Source organism: Neofelis nebulosa, chromosome 2 (genome assembly GCF_028018385.1).
Source record: "Neofelis nebulosa isolate mNeoNeb1 chromosome 2, mNeoNeb1.pri, whole genome shotgun sequence".
Lineage (NCBI taxonomy): Eukaryota > Metazoa > Chordata > Mammalia > Carnivora > Felidae > Neofelis > Neofelis nebulosa.
In genome coordinates this window covers 187,458,956-187,477,361 of record NC_080783.1, presented here as the reverse complement: position 1 = coordinate 187,477,361, position 18,406 = coordinate 187,458,956, and the positions used below count along the sequence as shown (strand labels likewise).

Here is an 18,406-nt window from a genome sequence, read left to right as displayed (position 1 = left end):
GCTAGGCAGGAGGAGAGCTGGGATGATCTGATTCAGTCCCAAGTCCATCCCCAGGAGGCATGCAGCCCTTGCCCATAAAGTGTCTCTGCCAAGTGGGTAGCCCATTCTGAAAGAACACTAGGGAGGGCTGATTCAACTTGCAGCCCATCTTCTAGTCCTTTTCCTGTCTCTTGTTAAGAGTTCATTTTCATTCTCATCCAAAATCTCAATCTTTCTGTTTTCCATTTAAATTCATTTCTTTTTGGGGGCGCCTGGGTGGCTCAGTTGGTTGAGCAACCAACTCTTGATTTCCGCTCGGGTTGTGATCTTGCAGTCTGTGGGATCAAGCCTTAAATTGTGCTGGGTCCGTTCAGCGCTGACAGAGTGGAGTCTGCTTGGGATTCTCTCTCTCCCTCTCTCTCTATCCCTCCCCAACTCGTGTTTGCTCGCTCTCTTTCCCTCTCAAAATAAATGCATAAACACTAAAAAACAAACAAAAAATAAATAAATACATTTCTTTTTTTTAATCCTTATTAAAATAAGGAGCAAGTTATTATTATACTCCTTGGAACAACTACTTCCCGTATGATGAATTTATTTAGTCTGGACAAGAAATCAGTCACCAAAACCATATTCTATTTCTTTTCTAAGTCCTATTTTTGTGCCCCTAATGATTTGTTTTCCCTCTTTTCCTGAGCTTTTCCAATTTCTCCACTGCCCCTGCTGACTGAAAGACCTAAACAGCACAGAGGCTCTAATGATGACCTCAGTAGAAGGATGACCTCAGGGGAAGGATGCTGTCCTATGTAGGACTGTTACCTTCTCCACTGCATCTTCCAAAATTTCCCTGAATCCTATCAGGATCCTGCTACCTGCAAACTTTATAGAAGATTTTTTTTTAAGAGACAGAGAGGCTCTAAGCTGCCACAAACAACAAGTTTCAAATCACTCCTGAACTACCCATTCCTTTCCTGAAAATGGTCCAATGGGTAGTCCAACAGAGCTGCCTGGCCCCAAACTCACCTTCCTACCTGTTGATCACAGCATTGTGGAGGCTTAATGAAGTAGAGATGCATTACATTTATCACTTACCCCAGATCCACTCAAATCCATCACTATGTCACAGCAAGAAGTTAGATTGATCTGACAGGATTTGCTCTTCTTCGCAAACCCATGTAGGTTATTACTCAGTACCCTATGCTCTTCTAGCTGTTTGCTGATTGATTATCTGACGATCAGGTCAAGTATCTTCTCTGGAATCACAGTAAACTAACGGGTCTATAATTTCCAAGATCATTCGTATTCCCCTTTTAAAGATAAGCAAGACAGCAAATGCTTCTCTCTGAATTCTCTAAAGCAACAGCTAATGCTTTCTAATAATGAACCAGGGCAGCCAATTCTTTAAGTGCCCTTGGAATCACATCATCAGGGTTCATTGATTCTGGAGATAATCTTTAATCAGGCCCAGATCCTGGTAAACGGCATGGAGTCCTACCTCAGCCTAGGTCAGAAAGGCTGTGGTGCCTAAGTCTGGGTGGGAAGTTGGTGATACGTGGGATTTAAATCTATATTGCATTATATCTTCGGCATTGCAATAAATAAATAAGTAGAACAATGCCCTTGAAAGAGAGATGAAAGGTGATACTGACAGACCAAATTCAGGCATAAATCAGGCTTCACCTTGAGCAACATTGACAGGACCCTCTGTAGGACAAGAGAACAGAGCTACATAATTATCTGGGCTTATAATCTAACTGAAAAATGCAGAAATAAACATACATAGGCATGTGCCAGAAAGCAGAACGCAGAAAAAGCCATCAAGGAAGTGCCAAGTGATCATGAGAGTTCAGAGAAGGGATGAATCATACGCAATACGGATGTCTTGGATTTTGGACCCCCATCCCATTAGGGGTTACTCAGTAATTGGAATGTACATCAGTAAGGGAAATAATATGGTATGTTAGGATACGGATCCCTGATTCCTAACCCGAGAGAACGTATGTAACCCAAATTCCCACCCCATCTCCCAGGCACACCCACCACAGAATCTCCAATAGTTTGGGGAGGCAGAAAAGACTCCACAGCATGGGCAGGAGCAAGACGCTAAAAAAGTTAAGGGTGGCTCAGGTAGCACCCAAACCACATTCCTTCCCTTTTGTACAAAGGTCTTTCCCTCGGGACATTCTCCTCATCCTGCTCCTGTCTTCCCAAGCCTCCACAGGCCTGATTCCGATACTCCCAAAGACAGACCACTACTTGACAGTAGAACAGGAAAGAGGAGAGAGAAAGAGGAAGGTAGAAGTGTGGTGGCATCTGCTTTATGGAAAATAATCTACTATTCTAAAGATAGAACCTCTTGATGGGAAAAAAAACAACCATGAGAAATGAACCCAGTATCTCTGAATGGACCCCACTCCTCCAGTCTCCCAAGTGCCTGATGTTATAGTCCCCTTTTCTCCCTCCACCCTACCACTGAAAGCTTTTCCCAGACTAACATGTCTACACATCCCAAAATTACTCACCTAATAGCCCAGCCCCATAGGGAAGAGTTACAGTCCTAGAGCTGGGCATACTCAAGGTTCCCACACTACAATGAACTGTCACATCAGCTCCCAATCATTCCCCAAAAACTAACAGCAAGCACAGGTACCTCTCTGCTGCTAAACCAAGCTTCCTAGTAGCACTACCTTAAAAGTTTGTGAAAAGTCTCTGAACACAGTTGATGACTAAGAAAAAAAAAGGAAGCAAAGAAATTTTCCTAACAGACCAACAGTTGTACTTCTTCAGGTTATCTAATGCTGCAAAACACATCATCCCCAAACTCATTGGTTCAAAACATCACTAATCATTTCTTATCTCTCACAGTTTCTGCAAACCAAGAATTCAGGAATGGCTCAGCTGACCAGCCTGGCCCAGGGTCTCTCCTGAGGTTGAAGTCAGATGTCCACTGGGGCTGGTGGATTCACTTCCAAGACGGCACCAAGACACACAACTGGCAAGCTGGTACTGGTTTTTAGCTAAGAACCTCAGTTCCTGTACACCCATGCCTCTCCATAGGCTGTCTGAGAGTCCTCAATGCATGGCAGCTGGCTTCCTACAGAGTGAGCGATCCAAAAGAGCAAGGTGAACTATAGTGCTTTTTATGGCTTGGCCTCAGAAATCACACAATGTCCTTTCCACTGTGTTCTATTGGTTATACACGGCTAGCTCTGATGTGTGGGAGAGAAACTACCAAGGGTATGAATATCAGGAGGCAAGGATCATCGGGTGCCATCTTGAGGCTGACTACCACAGTATTCCTTAAAAGAACATGCAGCAATAGCAGGAGAAGGAAGGAGGGAAGGGAAAGGAGAGAGAAAGGATGGGACCAAAGGAAATATTTTGATTCCCAAAGGCTGAGACCAGAGAGAAACAATATGCCCAGTTCTCTCCAGAGACTTCTCAGGTCTACCTTACCCTAGCATGCCTGAACCAAGTCCGGTTTCCCAGGCAGGAACTCCAGATGAGTAGCTAAAAGCCAGGAAGACATGAGAAAGTTCCTCTGGAACCCAAAATGCAAGACTATCCTCCCTCCCTCCTTGCCCACCCCACCTTTTCTGAAGCAATGATGCAACAGTTACCTGAGGATGAATCTGTGGCTTGTCGCACGTGGCCTCAAAGTCCAGCACTAAAAAGTAGTGATACCTCTGGGGAGGAAAGGGCACCATTGCCGCCATGGATGCGCCAAAGCCGTGGGCCGCCAGTTTTCTGGTGGATATGGAGCAGAACTCCGGAACACCACAGGGAGAAAATAAGTGGGAGCCCAGCACTTTTCTTGCTCTTGAAAGTAAATATGAAGAAAATCGAGCTGCTCCAGTCTGTAAAGGTGCTAGCATTGAACATCCAGAAGCATCTAAAACTTAGGGGAGGAAAGTTTAAAAAAAAAAAAAAGAAAGAAAGAAAGAAAGAAAAAAAAAAAAGAACAAAGAGCCTGGGTTACTCCCCTCCCACTGTGGCCCTGTTCCATCTGGTCTTCAGGAATAGTCACACAACATGAACCACTCCCCAGTGTTTCTGGGCCCCTTTTCTAAATCAACAGTATTTATTACTGAAGTTCAAGACCCTAATACTGGCCGCTGCAGCATTATGACAGCTCTGAGTCTCCAAGATCATTCTCAAAACAACCTGCAACGCTGGCCTTCATCTTTAAACGGAGCTCTAAAGTTCAAAAGAGAAGAGAGAAAAAAATTCTGTGGTCATTTCTCAGGTGGCAACAGTTAACATAGAGCTAAGGTTCCCAAAGTAACATGAGGTGACCCAGCTGCACAATCAGTCCTGGGAGCTAAGGAGACTCAGACAAACAGTGGAAAACGCCCAAGATTCTCTCCTCAGCTCCATTACAAACCATTTGCCCCTGGCCTTCCAGCCTGTCTCACATCTCCACATATCCTCCTCCCTTCTCCCAAGGTGAAATGGAACACAGCCAATCACAGGGGAGCTTGCTGGTGACTCCCCAGCCCCCACACCAGTAAGTGGCACCCTGGGGGAATGAATGACGCCTGGAGAGCACAGCTGGCAACAGCCTCAGGCCTTCACATTTGCTGCCTTTAGACATACTCACTACTAGAGGCCCTGAATGACTGTGGGATTTTTTTTTTTTTTTTTTAAATAGGGAAGAAAAAGAGAAAACCCAGATGTGGCAGTAATGGGAGCATTGCTTAAAAAAAAAAAAAAAAAAAAAAAAGTCTAGTAAAGTTTTCTGAGTGAACATGTGCAAAAAAAAAAAAAAAATCCAAATCACTTTTCAAGTTTTCCCTTAAAATTTGCAGAATGTCTGTTCCTTAGAGGGTTAACTAAATATAAAAATCAAAGCCTAAGTTTTACTCACAAATAACTCAAACTTCCTTAAAATAAAAAGGAACAAAGAAGAAATTTTGTGTTTACCCCTCTTACACCCAACATTCAAATTCCGTCAACTTTAATCCTCAAAGTCAAACAAGAAATCTCACTGCTCAATGCAGAAATGGCCATAGTTTATGCCTTCTGAAGCCCCATTCTAATAGAGCCAAAAGCTTGCCTCTGAAAGGCCACAAATGGGCACTGGCCCCCTCCTGCAGGGTTGAGGGGGTAGTAGCCTGTGAAGTCCAGAGCATACTCAGAAGCAATGAGGTCACTACTACCTGAGCGGGCCTGGACAATGGCAAGTATCACTCCACCTCCTGGCTCTCCCCTGACTCACTGAATGACCTACCATAACTTGCCTGCATATTTATTAGGAGACATGCTAGTGTGGGTCCTCAATTTCCCCATCCCTGTAGTTAGATTCCATGAGGATTCAGAGGGTCTAAGACTGAAAAGTGAAAAGTATTTTAAGTTCTTCGTGGATCCTACAGAGCACAGCGCCTGCTTTACACCATGGCTTTACAGCATTTCCAAAACACAGTCCAAACCCCTCAGCTCAGGGTAGACAAAGGCTAGCTTGGATTTCACTACAGAATCCCTTGGAAAGGCAAAGAGGCCAATATCCCTTTGAAAGCGAGAATCCAAAATAACTTCACATCACCTACCCCGAACAATACTGGGGGCCTTGCTGAGATGGGAGACACCAGTCTGCTCAGATTATGCATTAGAATTTGGATCCAAAGTCCCTCAGAGCCTTAGAACTCTTCTCTAACTCCCTGAAGTCAGACTAGGGATAAGGACTTTAGAGAGTCCTAATGTCTGGCAATATGTATATATAGTATATATAGTATATACAGTCAACCAGACCCCATCTGCCAAATACTATAGGCAATTAAGCATCGTGATTAAGTAGGGCTTCCAGGTTTGAATCCTGGCTTAGCCACTTATTTGCCATGGAACCTTGGGCAAGCTCTGTTCTTCAAACCCTCACCTGTAAAATGACAAATATAATAGCTCTTACTCAAGTGAGAATGAAATGAGAGGACAGATGTAAAGCACTAGGAGCATTGTCTGGCACATAAGGGCTCAATAAATATTAGCCTACTAGTATTACTACTAGTAAGTAGTAGTTACCACTAGAGTTACCACTGTATTGAGCTATGCCCACCTGGCCAAGCCCAGATCCTCATACTTGGGGCCTATAAATCCAATGATGCATAAGGCAATCTCAGAGAGTAACATCAAAATCTCCTGCATGCCCAGGATGCTCTAGACCCCCCATACATCATACTGTCTGTGTCCTATCCCTTCAACGAACAACACATTGATGACCAAAAGCCTCTTGCCTGCAGGCCTTGCCTTCTCACCTGATTTCACCCACATCAACAAGTTTTTCTTGTAGCAAGTCTTGAGAATAGACAACAGGAGACCAGGCCTCCATTTATCAGTAATCACTGGATTCCATACTTCCCTTACTTCTAAAAACCAAGTCCAACTTGAGTCAAGAAACAAAGAGCAGCTCTTCCTTTTCCTTTCCTGAAAAATTCAATCTAATGGTTTTAGAGCCATTAGTTGTGGCAGAGGAAGACAGGTATCTACAAGTTGAGGTGGGGGGAGCAGAAGAGTCTGGGGTGAGGGGGGGGGGGGTATCAGAGCCCAAGCAGAGTAAGGAAGGCAACTATACAGAGGCAGGAAGGTGTGATGTAGCATGTCAGAGCCCATGTGGGGTGTGGAGGGCATGGCAAGGGGTCAGGAGATGGTGGCAAGTCTGATGCAGGGAGTCATGGGCAGGGTAAAAGAGGCAGTCAAGAGAGGGAAAGAGCAATGGCAACAATGGGAGACTGGTTACATACAGAGGGATTGATCAAAGAAGGATGTGTATTAAGGGTAATGAGAACCAGGTTTCTCATGGCTAGAGGATGTAATTCAAGTAGGGAAAGAGGAAAAAATCCAAGGTGTCAAATTGAAATTGAAGGAAACAGTGTGAAACTCATGGTATCAGACATATATAACACATAAGAATAAAGCTAAATGTAAATATGAGTATGAATATATAAATATACACACACATATATTTTTTAGCTCTGTCTCCTGAAGGGCCAGGGAGCAGCAACACTCCAGCAGCAATGAGCACACCTAGCACCCAGTTGCCTTCCAAACAACATTCTTCAGTGGAAGAACCAGAGCTCTTTGGAGAAATGGTTGATTCTGTGGCAGGGAAAGTACAAGATGAATCTGGAACATCTTGTTTTAGGGCCAAAAAGCAAGGAAATGCTCAAAGAATGAAGGCAACTTATCAAAAGGATGCAGAGGCCAGCTTGAAGGGACTCCTACTGGCAAATAAATAATGATATTAATAGATACTGCATTGAATTAAAAAGGAAACCATGAGTCTATAATGCACAAATTAATTAACTAATTAAAGTTTGATGAGGGATATTCACATAGTTTCAAACTATCTCCTCACAGAATGCTTATTAATCATAACAGGAAGTATACAATGAAGAAACCGGGCAGACATCACCTTAATCAAGTGATCAAAATGAACATTATCAATAGTGGGATAAATGAAAACAGTGCACCACATGATAGGATGCAATGAGATGAAAGCATCATTTCTGTGATATTCCTGTCAAAGATGCATAATCTAAGTCTAACATGAGAAAATATTCAACAAACCCTAATTGAAGGGCAGTCTACACAATAACTAGCCTGTAATCTTCAAAAGTGTCAAGGTTATGAATGTAAAGGAACTTTTACTGAGCAAAGTCTAAAGGAGGTTAAAGGGACTTGGTAACTAAACGCAATGTACATTCTGAACTGGATCAGTTTGCTACAAAAGAACATTACTGGGACAATTGGCAAACTGGAATGGGGTTTGACAATTAGAATGAGGTAAGGTACCAATATTAATTTCCTGATTTTGCTGGTTGTATTGTGGTTAGGTAAGAAAATGTCCTTGCATGGAGGAAATACACCCAAAGCATTCAGGGTGATGGGGCATTAGGTCAGCATTAACTGTCAAGCAGTTCCACAAAAAATTCTTTGTACTCTAACTCCAACTTTTATGTAAATTTGGCCTATTTGAGACTTTTTAAAAATGATTTTAATCTATATGCTGCAATGTGGTTTAAAAGAGGGAGAGAGAACAGACGGTACGTGAGGGTGCAATCTCTCCACATTGCCCATGGAAGGTAGGCTATATGCTCTCCTTCAGCAGGGAGGCCAGCAAAAGCCAGCCCTTAATGCATCAAGTCTCCATGATAAGAGCTCCCACTCAATGGCCCCTCACTGGGCACTCCTGCCACCATTAGAGCCTTCTTAGGAAACACCCCTGCACACCCTGCAGAGGCATCCCATCGGTCTTGCACCCTCTGGCATCTTAGGGATTCCCCTTTCCTATTGCTGTGTTTATACTTCAGTCACAAGTTTGTAGAGTATAAGCCTGTAACTCGTATCATCAATTGGGACTTTGAGTATCTAGTCAAGGGGCAGAACTCAAAAGATCAGTTTATGATTCTATGTATTTGATACCATCTTTCATCAGAGACCAAGATTTAAACACATTTATTCTCAGACACCCTTTTTCTTCTCCTAGCAATAAAAGTAGTAAGTAGCCTATGGCAAGGAGGAAAATAAATGATTCCCTCCTCAAAATGAAAGGACCAGCCCCCCAATGGGGACAGGACAGTGGCAAACAGGGACTGCCATGGGGCCAGCCGGATTTGGAGAAACAGGTCTGCGCCACAGCCCCTGGAGGATGGTCTCTGTGCAGAGTATTTACACAACAGACACCAACGGCTCCTCTGCAGCCATTACTGTCGGTCAGGTAAATAACGCATGTGCCAAAACACACATTTAATGAGGGAAATAATATGCCTTTATAAAAAGCCTCAATCTGTATTTACCTGAGAGACCAGAGAAGCACCAAATCACCAGATTAGTGGAACCACAGAGGAGTCATTCTGGTGTCTTGGGTAAATAGACATTTTATAGCCTTCCATTACTGAGGGGGGAAGAGAGAGCAAAGGGAGGGGGCCCATTCTTTAACATCCACATACACAGGCCACAGGAACCTGGGGGATAGGAAAGTAGAGAAGGCTATCATGAAATATGTGGTCTACTCCCACCCCATCTCCCCAACTGCAAATACAGTTGATCTTTGAACAACACAGGAGATGGGGGCACCAATTCCCCCTGCCCCCACGCAGTGGAAAATCTGCCTATAACTTTTGAATCTCCAAAAACTTAACTACGAAGAGTAGTTGACCAGAAGCCTTACCAATAACATAAACAGTTGACTAATGCATATTTTATATATGTAATCTATATGTTATTTGTACAATAAAGATAAAGATGTTAAGAAAATTGTAAGGAAGAGAAAATATATTTAAGTATATTTACAGTACTGTACTGTATTTATGGGGGAAAAAAATCTACCGTTAAGTGGATCTGTGCAGTTCAAACCCGTGTTGTTCAAGGGTCACCTGTATTTGGAATCTCTGAGGAGGGTATACATAGGCTTATACCATCTCTGGATTCAATCCATTCCATCGAAAACCAGACTGGGAGGCAGGAGTACATTCCAGAGAAACTCTAAGGCACTAGAGGCAGACTCTGAGTCCAGCTGACTATAAGCACCTGAGACAGCTGCAGCTTCCCCAGTTCCTAGTCCTAGGGTAAGTCCCTGTCCCAAACTGACCTTTAGTATCACAAGTGCTCAGGCACCTGAGTCACAGAGGCATCAACAGAGAACACGGTAATACCTGTCTGGAACCTGCTCAGTCACAGGCTCTGTATTAGGCAGATAAAAATAGCCTGGGAAAAATATAAATAAACTGCTTGCCTTCAAAAGTCATAATCTTCAATCTAATGAATGCATCTTTGCTGCCAGAGCACTTTCTGTGAAAATCACAGATTGTCCAAGGTGAAAGAAAACCTAATGGGAGACACAGTACAGCCACCTAGGGAAAATGAGCTCCAGGAAGAGAAAAGGGCTGCCCAAGACTCACATAGGAAGCAACAACATAACCCAAGGCTCCCAACTCCCATACCAGGGTTTCAGACCAATGCCCCAACACAAGGAACAGACCTCACCACCCAACCCCCAAGCTTCTCTGCAGTCTCACAGTGGAGACCAAGGTCCTGAGGGCTTGGTCTAGTCTGCTGAAAGCTACAGGTTGAGGCAGAACAAAGCTTGACATGCCTTAGAACCTTTGCACCACTTTTGATGGCACCAAAGTGGAATGGAAGCAAGAACTGTAAAGCTAGGTCCTCACCTCAACAAAACACTCTCCTCCTCTCTACAACCTGTCACTCCCTCAGCCTGTAGCTACAGCTGCTTCTGCTCCAAAGCAGGGCTGGGGAGACCATTCCCAACCTCGGAAGAAGCTGCTAACCCCAAATTAACAGGAGAGCTATAGTCACTATAGTCCTGGAGACCTTCAGGAACACCAAATTCTGATGGCAATGTCACAGGCCACAGGAGGCTTACTCTCCTCTTCAATTAGCTATCTCAGCAGCTCAAGGCAGCACATAAAAAGAAGTGACTGATTTGCCTGTTGTTTGCTAACTTACCAGCCACACCCAGTAGTTTGGGCCAACTCCTTCAGGGGGCCAAAGCTGGGAAACATTTCTTTGCAAAGTCCTACAAGTCAGTTGTGACATCCATCGCACATGAGAAGGGCAAAGGTTTGTTTCCTAAAACACCATAAATAGGACAGAAATGGAGGAAGGGCATAGTATGTACTCGTATCCCTTTAAGTACCTCCCACACTTGTAGACAGCATCTGACACCAGAAGAGAGGTACTAAGAACCTCCCATATCCTGTTTGGAAACAGGGGTAGAGAAACAAGGAGTCTGGTTGTTTAAACACTGGAATTAGACAAGTCTAGGTTGAAATCCTGACTCTACTACATATTCTTTTTTTTTTTCTTTTTTTTTTTTTTTTAAAGTAGGCTCCACATCTAACATGGGGCTCAAACTCATGACTCCAAGATCAAGAGTTGCATGCCCTACCAACTAAGCCAACCAGGCACCTCTCTACCATACATTCTTAGTAACAATAACTATAATAATGAATAATGATACCTATCTGTTTGGGGTTCAGTTCAACCACACAATGTATATAAAGCACTTGGTGTGTTGAAAGTATGCAATAGAAGGGAGCTAATATTGTTAAGGCATGAGAAAGAGGAAAGGAAAACAGGATTTTCTGAAAAATCTATTATAAGCCAGGCACTGTGTTAGTCATCTACATATTTCATGTCATTCAGCCCTCCCAACTCTCAGGCAAAGTGGGGAACAGTATTCCCATTTTACATGCAAGAAAACTAAGCCTCAGAGACACTCAGTTCTTCAGGGCCCTATTCCCTCTCCCATGTTTGAGGGCCCACATTCCCTACTTGATTGAGTCCCAGATCATCCAAAGGGCTAAAAATGCATATCAACTTCAGTTTTTCCTTTGAGTTAAGGTGTGGCTTTAACTAAAAGTAACTCAACCATAAGCAATGATAAGTCTGTCCAAAATCACCCAAATTTGTTATCATAATACATTTATTACATTTTAACAAGAAAAACAAATTGCAGCCTTGGGTACAAAAAACAGAAACAGGAAGTGGTGCCTTGGATTAAAACAACTGTAGCACAAGAAACTCAAAGCCTCTTCTCAAACGCAATTCCAGAGGAGGAGCAGAGGAACTGGCAGGGGCAGGGTGACAACCAGAACTTGCTCAGGTCCCCAGATGTGATGTTTCCTTTTACAAATCTGTGCCTTGGCAAATGCTACTTTCCCTCCTTTGGAATGTTACTTCCATTTTCACCAGGCAAATTATTGCTCCTTCTTCAAAATGCAGCCCAAAATTTCCTTTTAGTAGCTTTCTCTGACACTCCATCAGAAAGCTAACTGTTTAAATGTGATCCAGTAACACATTCTGCTCCTATTTCATAACTTTTGTTTCACTATATTGTAAAATTTTAGTTAATCTATTTCTCCTACTATAATTTTCAGAGTTAGGTGAGAAGGATGTAAGATAGCAGGTATAGGTATGTGTATGTGTGCATATGTGTGTAAAAAAGCATAATTTCTTTGACTTGTTTCTTGTCAGACCTTTTAATGCATTTTAAAATTTCAAGTAGCATTAAAGAAAAGCATAAGATTTTTTTTTTCCACCTTAATAGTGCAGGAGTTTAAAAACTCTAAGAAATGGGGCACCTGGGTGGCTCAGTTGGGTAAGTGTCTGACTTTGACTCAGGTCATGATCTCACACTTGGTGAGTTTGAGCCCTGCATCCGGCTCTGAGCTGACAGCTGCTTGCTGACAGAGCCTGCTTCGGATTCTGTGACTCCCTCTCTCTCTGCTCCTCCCCTGCTTGTGTGCGCACACATGTGCACGTGCACTCTCTCTCTCTCAAAAATAAATAAACTTAAAAAAAAAATCTAAGAAACACAGAGATAGACACAGATCCTTAAGGGCAAGGACCACATTTTACTCATTTTTGTATTCCCAGCACCCAGCACAGGACCAGGAACGAAGTTAGTGTGAATCAATGTTTGTTGAATGAATATGCCCAAATTTTTCAAGTGCTCTGGAATCAGAACATGTTAGAACAGAGCATACCCTAAGCCCCAAGCAAAGCTTCTTTTTTCTCTTTCTCCTTCTTCCTAGCCCACCCTATTCTGTCCTCCCCAGTTAAAGACAGAGAGAGACACCACATTGCCTTAGTGCTGGAATACTATTAAAAGGATTAATTTAGGGACCGGTGTTTGGACTGTCACATCCAATCACTACCCACAGATCTACAGCTTCCCAAATCAAGCTCATGCAAAGAGGAATCAATTGCAAGGACACAGAGGGTCTGAACAGGCATACTAATGGCCTCCTGAGGTGCCAGCGGCCAGCTCTGACACTCCCATAAATTATCTGCCTTTTGATTTTACCTGTAGCTGTGGGGCACAAGGCACAATTTTGAACATATCAAAGCAATCTCCTGTAACCCAAGGCTCCCCCAAGAATGTCCCCAAAGAGGGAGGGGCTAAAAACAATGACCCAAAGGGACTCTGCTTTCCTGGTCCAAGCAGTCATCAATTAAAACCCAACAGGACCAAGTGGATAAAGTGGGACCCAAATCATTTCTAGCACATCTGGACAAAGCATGCATCAGTCTGCAGTTCTGCAATGACTACATATCTCTCACTTGAAGGAAGAGAAATCACAGCAATAAACTAACACAATTTCATCTGGAGGCAAATCTGCACTAGCTCTGACAGTACCTTATAGCATGACCTTGGGCAACACACTTAACCTTCATGGGCCTCAGTTTCCTCACAAGGGTAGCAGAGACAATAATACTGACCACCTGATTCATTCCTAGAGTGATGGTGAAAAGTAATAAAAAACATTCAAGAGGCACTTTGCGAAGATGTAGGGCCACAAGGGTGGAAACACTAATAAATGACCCTAACCAAATGGGAGAAATGACTGGTCACACTTTGGTGAATTTCTTTCAGGTAGCTGCTCACTCAATTCACTTCACTGATGGTACTGGGGCTAAGGTCTACCCTGAAGAAAGTTCTGATTTTCTGGACTCCTGATGTCTGAAAATTTTCCATTATGAAGAGTGGCCCCCTTGCATTAGTTATAACTTCCTCCTGTCTACTGGCTGCCATCACCAGTGGTTATGTTTCTATCATATGGCCTTAATGACAACTGTGAGGCCCCCAAACATACTAAGCCAAAGGCCAACTCACCCTATTGTAGGGCTGCTTTTTAAAAAAATTATTAATTGTGTCAAATACTATTAGTGACAAAAGTTATTAAAACACTGTGCTAAGAACCTTACATACATTAGCTCATTAAATCCTTTAACAAACCCTATTAAGTCCCATTATCTGCATTTTACAGATAGGAAAGTAAAGCTCAGAGAGATAAGTCACTTGCCCAAGGTCACCTAAACACCATAATATAGGCTTTCAGAAACCTACAAACTTCCTTCCAGCAATGCAAGCAGGCTTATAGAAGGAGAAAGACAATTCATTGGGCACTCAACAGATACTTTATTTGGCTCCTGTGCCTGGCATATACCATCATATCTGAACCAGGAGACAGTCCCCAAAACAGAAAAAGGTCATCAGTCTGCTACAAGCAAGGAAAGGAAAGATTGAGTACGACATATAACAAAATGAGGACAATTCCCTAGAAAGCTTAGGAAAATGGGTCCTTCTTTGTATAGTTCAAAAAGTTTAAAGCAACTGACATTAAGCTATGAGCCCTAAGACCAACATCCCTACCAGGGTTCCATTTATTCCCTACTTCTTGGATTAGAAAAGACTTCCCCAAACCTTTTCACTCATTCTACACCTACTTCCCCTTCCTACATCTTTTCTAGTCTGTCAAATAGGAGCTGGTATCACCAACTCCTTTGGTAGACATGCTTTAAGCTCTAGTCAATGGCCAGGAAATTAATAAAGAGAACCAGTATATACATTATGCAAAAATTCAGTTGTACCCAATTTTTAAGTGTCAAAATACTGCCTCAAAGGGGTAAATATAAAATGCTGCCCACGTAACTATCACAGGCTCCTTACTGGTCTCTGCCTTCAGTATCATCTCCTTCAGTCCATTGTTAACGCTGAAATCAGAGCAAATGTTCTAAAACACAAATCTATTTATCATCAGTACACAGCTTAAAACTGTTTAATGGCTTCTTACTGCTCTTATGATAGTCTGATCCAGGTGTTGGCAAACTGTGTTCCATGGGCCAAATCCAGCTGCCACCTGTTTTTATCAAGTTTTACTGGAACATAGCCATGCTCATTCATTTTCATACTATGCTTTCATGCCGTAACGGCAGAGTCGAATGGAACTGAATAGTTGTGACAGAGACCCATGAAACCTAAATAGTTACTATCTGGTCCTTTACAGAAAAAGGACCTACTCTTTTCCTGACTAGTCTAACTTTTTCTCCATCCATCACCTAATCCTAAAAGTTTAAAAGGCCTTGGCCTCTGCTTACCTTTCCTGCTTCATTTCTCATCATATTCTCCAACTTCTTGCCCACTGAGTATGCTACGTTTTAATCACACTGAAATTCAGTTTCTCAAACCCAACAAAACTCTGACCTTCTTTCACACTTGGTCCCTCATGTCTTCATCTAATTCTAGATGAGGGGGTTCTTTCCTCTGAGAAGCCTTCCCTGAGCCTACAGGTCTGGGTTGAGGACCTTTCTGAGTACTCCAAAAGCACCCAAACTTACTCTACCATAGCACTCCCAGAGTGTATCATAACTGCTTCTTTACTATCTATCTCTCCCCAGAATTTGTAAGCCCTGTGGCATCAGAGACAGCAGCTGTCTTGTTTACTACAATTCCAGGACCTAGCAAAGCACCTGGCCCTTCATTATTGAACAAATAGCTTCTGATATCCTGGATATCAATCATCAGAGTCTGCCTTTTTAGTCAGTCCTGATCCTTATAAAATGGATAGACTGGGATTAACCATTCACCCAACAATGACTCTCAATCCAAATCAAACCAAGATCCCAAAGGCCTTGGTCAAATGCATTATCAAAGCCAAATGAATGTGTTCCTCCCTATTATCTTAAGCTGTGTATTTCTCAGGATGAAAGACTGTTCTGGCTGTATTCAACCTTCCTGAACCTAAAGTAGGCACTCATGCAATGCCCACAAAGAAATCATGACAGAACTGGAGTCTGGATAGCCCACCTCCAACTATCACCACTTTATAGACTTTTGGTACATTTCAGTAGTCTTTGAGCACATGGCGTCTTATCAAAGAAAGCTACAGAAAAAAACAGTCTGCACCAACCACCATCCCCTCACCCTCCAAACCCAAATACTCATAAGAAAGAAGTCAAGCCAAATTTGACCATGCAACAGGATTCTCACCTCTCCTTACTTCGAGGATGCCAAGACTGCCAGCTGGGGATGCTGAAGGTTCTGTGAGAGCTGGAAAGCCCCAATGCTGTGGATAAATACACATCTCTGCAACAAGTCTATTTCAGTATAAAGGATCAAATCCCCAGGGGGCTGCTGCTGTTTGAAACAATTTAAGGGTCCAAATCTCAAGCCCCTAAACTCAAAACTACTTTGGGATAAGTTATCTATATGGAAGAACAATGCCTGAACAGAGCTTTTGGAAGCTATATATATAGTACCATATATTTTCGGAATGATGAATTTCATGTTCTCTGGTAGCATACTTCTCTTCAAGGCGAAAGATTTATACGATCTGAAGAGAAACCAGAGTATAGCATACTTCTCTTCATAAGGAGGTTATCTCCTAGAAACACTAAACATTTATAATATCTGAGCTTGGACTGAGAAAGATGGCCATGAAGTGGTGTCTCTCAGGATAACACCAGAATCCTAGTCTACTCGAGGATGGGTAACTGGTAAGGTTGATAATATTCAGAACTCAGGAACTGAGGCCAGGATTGGAGGAGGGGCTGTTTGCCACAAACCCACAGGTCTTACTGCAAATGGCCAAATAGACCATTAAATACTTGCAGGATACCTCCAGGTCTGCCTCAAGTCCTAAGAAATTCAAAGTGTAACCAAACCCTAAGTCAAATCATTAACGGACACCTGTCATACTCATCACCTAATTTAGATCTTTCAGAAGATTAGAAGCTGCAGAGGTGCTCCTGTAAGTGGGCAATGCCCTTTGCACAAAGAAACACTTAGGTTTGGAACCAATCTATTCCTGTCTACCACTCTACACATTTAAGACTTTAGTCTACTCAAATCCCTTAGGAAAGACCACTCACCAACCTAACCGACCACAAAGAATACACTTTTCAAAATGAAAGAGAATAAAGGCACTTTTATTTGGAAATTTCAAGTTGGAAGGAGAGCTCTCAGCCAAGCTCTAGGACCTAGCTAACCGATTATTTACAGGATCTTTGGGCAGGAATTGTTAACGAGCTTTTAATTTGGAGTGCTTAAGTTGCCAAAGTGCTCTGAGCTCCAGTGAAGCACCACAGAATCCATAAAGGAAACCTTATCAATCACTTCCCGGCAGCTCCCTTCCCCCACACCCCACCTCTCTGAGGAAAGGCAGCCAAGTGGGTTTCTAACCAAGATCACAGACACACACATTAGTGGAGTCACACTCCAAGTCCCTGTTTATAAATTGGCTTTTAAATGGTAGGGGATTCAGGTATAATATACTTAAGCTCCAGGAACGAACCCACTAAAACAAGGCATGCCATGTATGATAAAGTCAGAATAAAGCAGAATTTGATGAAGCCAATTTCTGGTAGAAACGCTACAATCAAGAACCAATTCAGCCAATCACAACCTACTATAGTTCAAATAGCGTGTAGTTTTTAACCAATGGGATTCGTGTTTTTTTGCCCCTCAGCTCACAGAATGATAAAATGTCTGATAAGAGCTAATACCATAGAGGTGGCCAGAGACCTAGAGCAGAGACAACGATGGGCATTATCAATTTGCAAAATCCAACCCTAAGGGCAGAATCCAAACCCCCCATAAGGGGCCACATTCAGCATCTTCCAAGTCAACTAGGAGCAGTTACATTTTGCAAGAACTCGCAGTCAAGCCCTAATCCAAGTTCATGCTTTTTTTGTTTTAAGAAAACACCTGTTGCTGGAACATTTGCAGGAAAAGCAAACAGAAAGCTAGCTAGGTTAGGCCCCTTATTCACTCCTACCATCGCTACTACCACTGCTACAGATTTACAAATAGGTAAAATGCTAACACCGTGTGTGTGCTGGAGAGGGAAGAATGGGTTACTCTATCTACCACCTCTTTACTGAGTTATGTCCTCTGTGGTCAAACCTCTTGCTCTTCCCTAGTAGCCCTAAGTAAGAAGTTAGCACCCTTAATCACCTCACCCAGTCGGTCTTGCAAAGCCCTGCCCCGCTCCCTCTCAGCCCGAACGTTATTCAGTAGATCATGCATCCAGGGTGAGCACATGGGCTAGCACCCCAGGTTGCACATAGTGTGCGCGCCGCGACCCTCACCCCGCATGCATTAACCAGGGCCCAATCTGGGGGCCTCTCCCCATCACCCACCCCAGGGTGTTGCCCCCAACTCGGACCCATCCAAGTCCAGGGGAGAGTAAGGGGAGGGGCAGGGGGCCAGGAGACCAGCCCTCCTTCCCAGGGCCGCCCCCGCCCCCCGTCAGCGGCGGGAGAGGCTGTCGCCATGGCAACGCCCCCTCCTCGGGGCCAGCGCGGCAGGCTCCCTCCAGGTGCAGGCCCCGACGTCTCCCTCGGCCTCAGCAGGCGCTCGGGGCAGTTTACGGCGGCGGGCGCGGCCCGCGCCGACTGCGGCGCCAGCCAGGCAGAGGCAAGGCCAGCTCCGCCCGCTCCCCACCGCCCGTTCCCGGCCGCCTCAACAGCGGCAGCCAGCACCACGAGTCCACAACACACCGACTCACCTCCGCGCACTCTGACCCCGGCCGACGCGACTGACGGGCGGGCGCGGTGGCCAACCACTGAGCCCGCCGCTTGCTTCTCCGACCAATGGGCTGCAGGGGGGCGGGGCTTCTTCTCCCCAAAT

General features: G+C 43.8%; 1 protein-coding gene across 10 annotated transcripts in view; it reads right to left on the bottom strand.

Moving 5' to 3' along the window:
* ERI3 (ERI1 exoribonuclease family member 3) overlaps nt 1-18,358 on the bottom strand; it is a 127,905-nt gene extending 109,547 nt beyond the window's left edge. The window contains exons 1-3 of one of the 10 annotated variants that reach the window (XM_058717677.1): nt 18,285-18,331; nt 15,767-15,842; nt 3,600-3,877 (exon numbers count right to left, since the gene is read on the bottom strand). In XM_058717677.1, the coding sequence (XP_058573660.1) occupies nt 3,600-3,854 (255 nt within the window). In that variant the 5' untranslated portion in view covers nt 3,855-3,877; nt 15,767-15,842; nt 18,285-18,331. Of the gene's footprint in view, nt 1-3,599; nt 3,878-15,766; nt 15,843-17,916; nt 18,249-18,284 lie in introns of those variants that run through there. The other 9 variants (XM_058717676.1, XM_058717675.1, XM_058717673.1 and 6 more) reach the window with 9 other exon arrangements.
* Nucleotides 18,359-18,406: the final 48 nt, after the last annotated feature.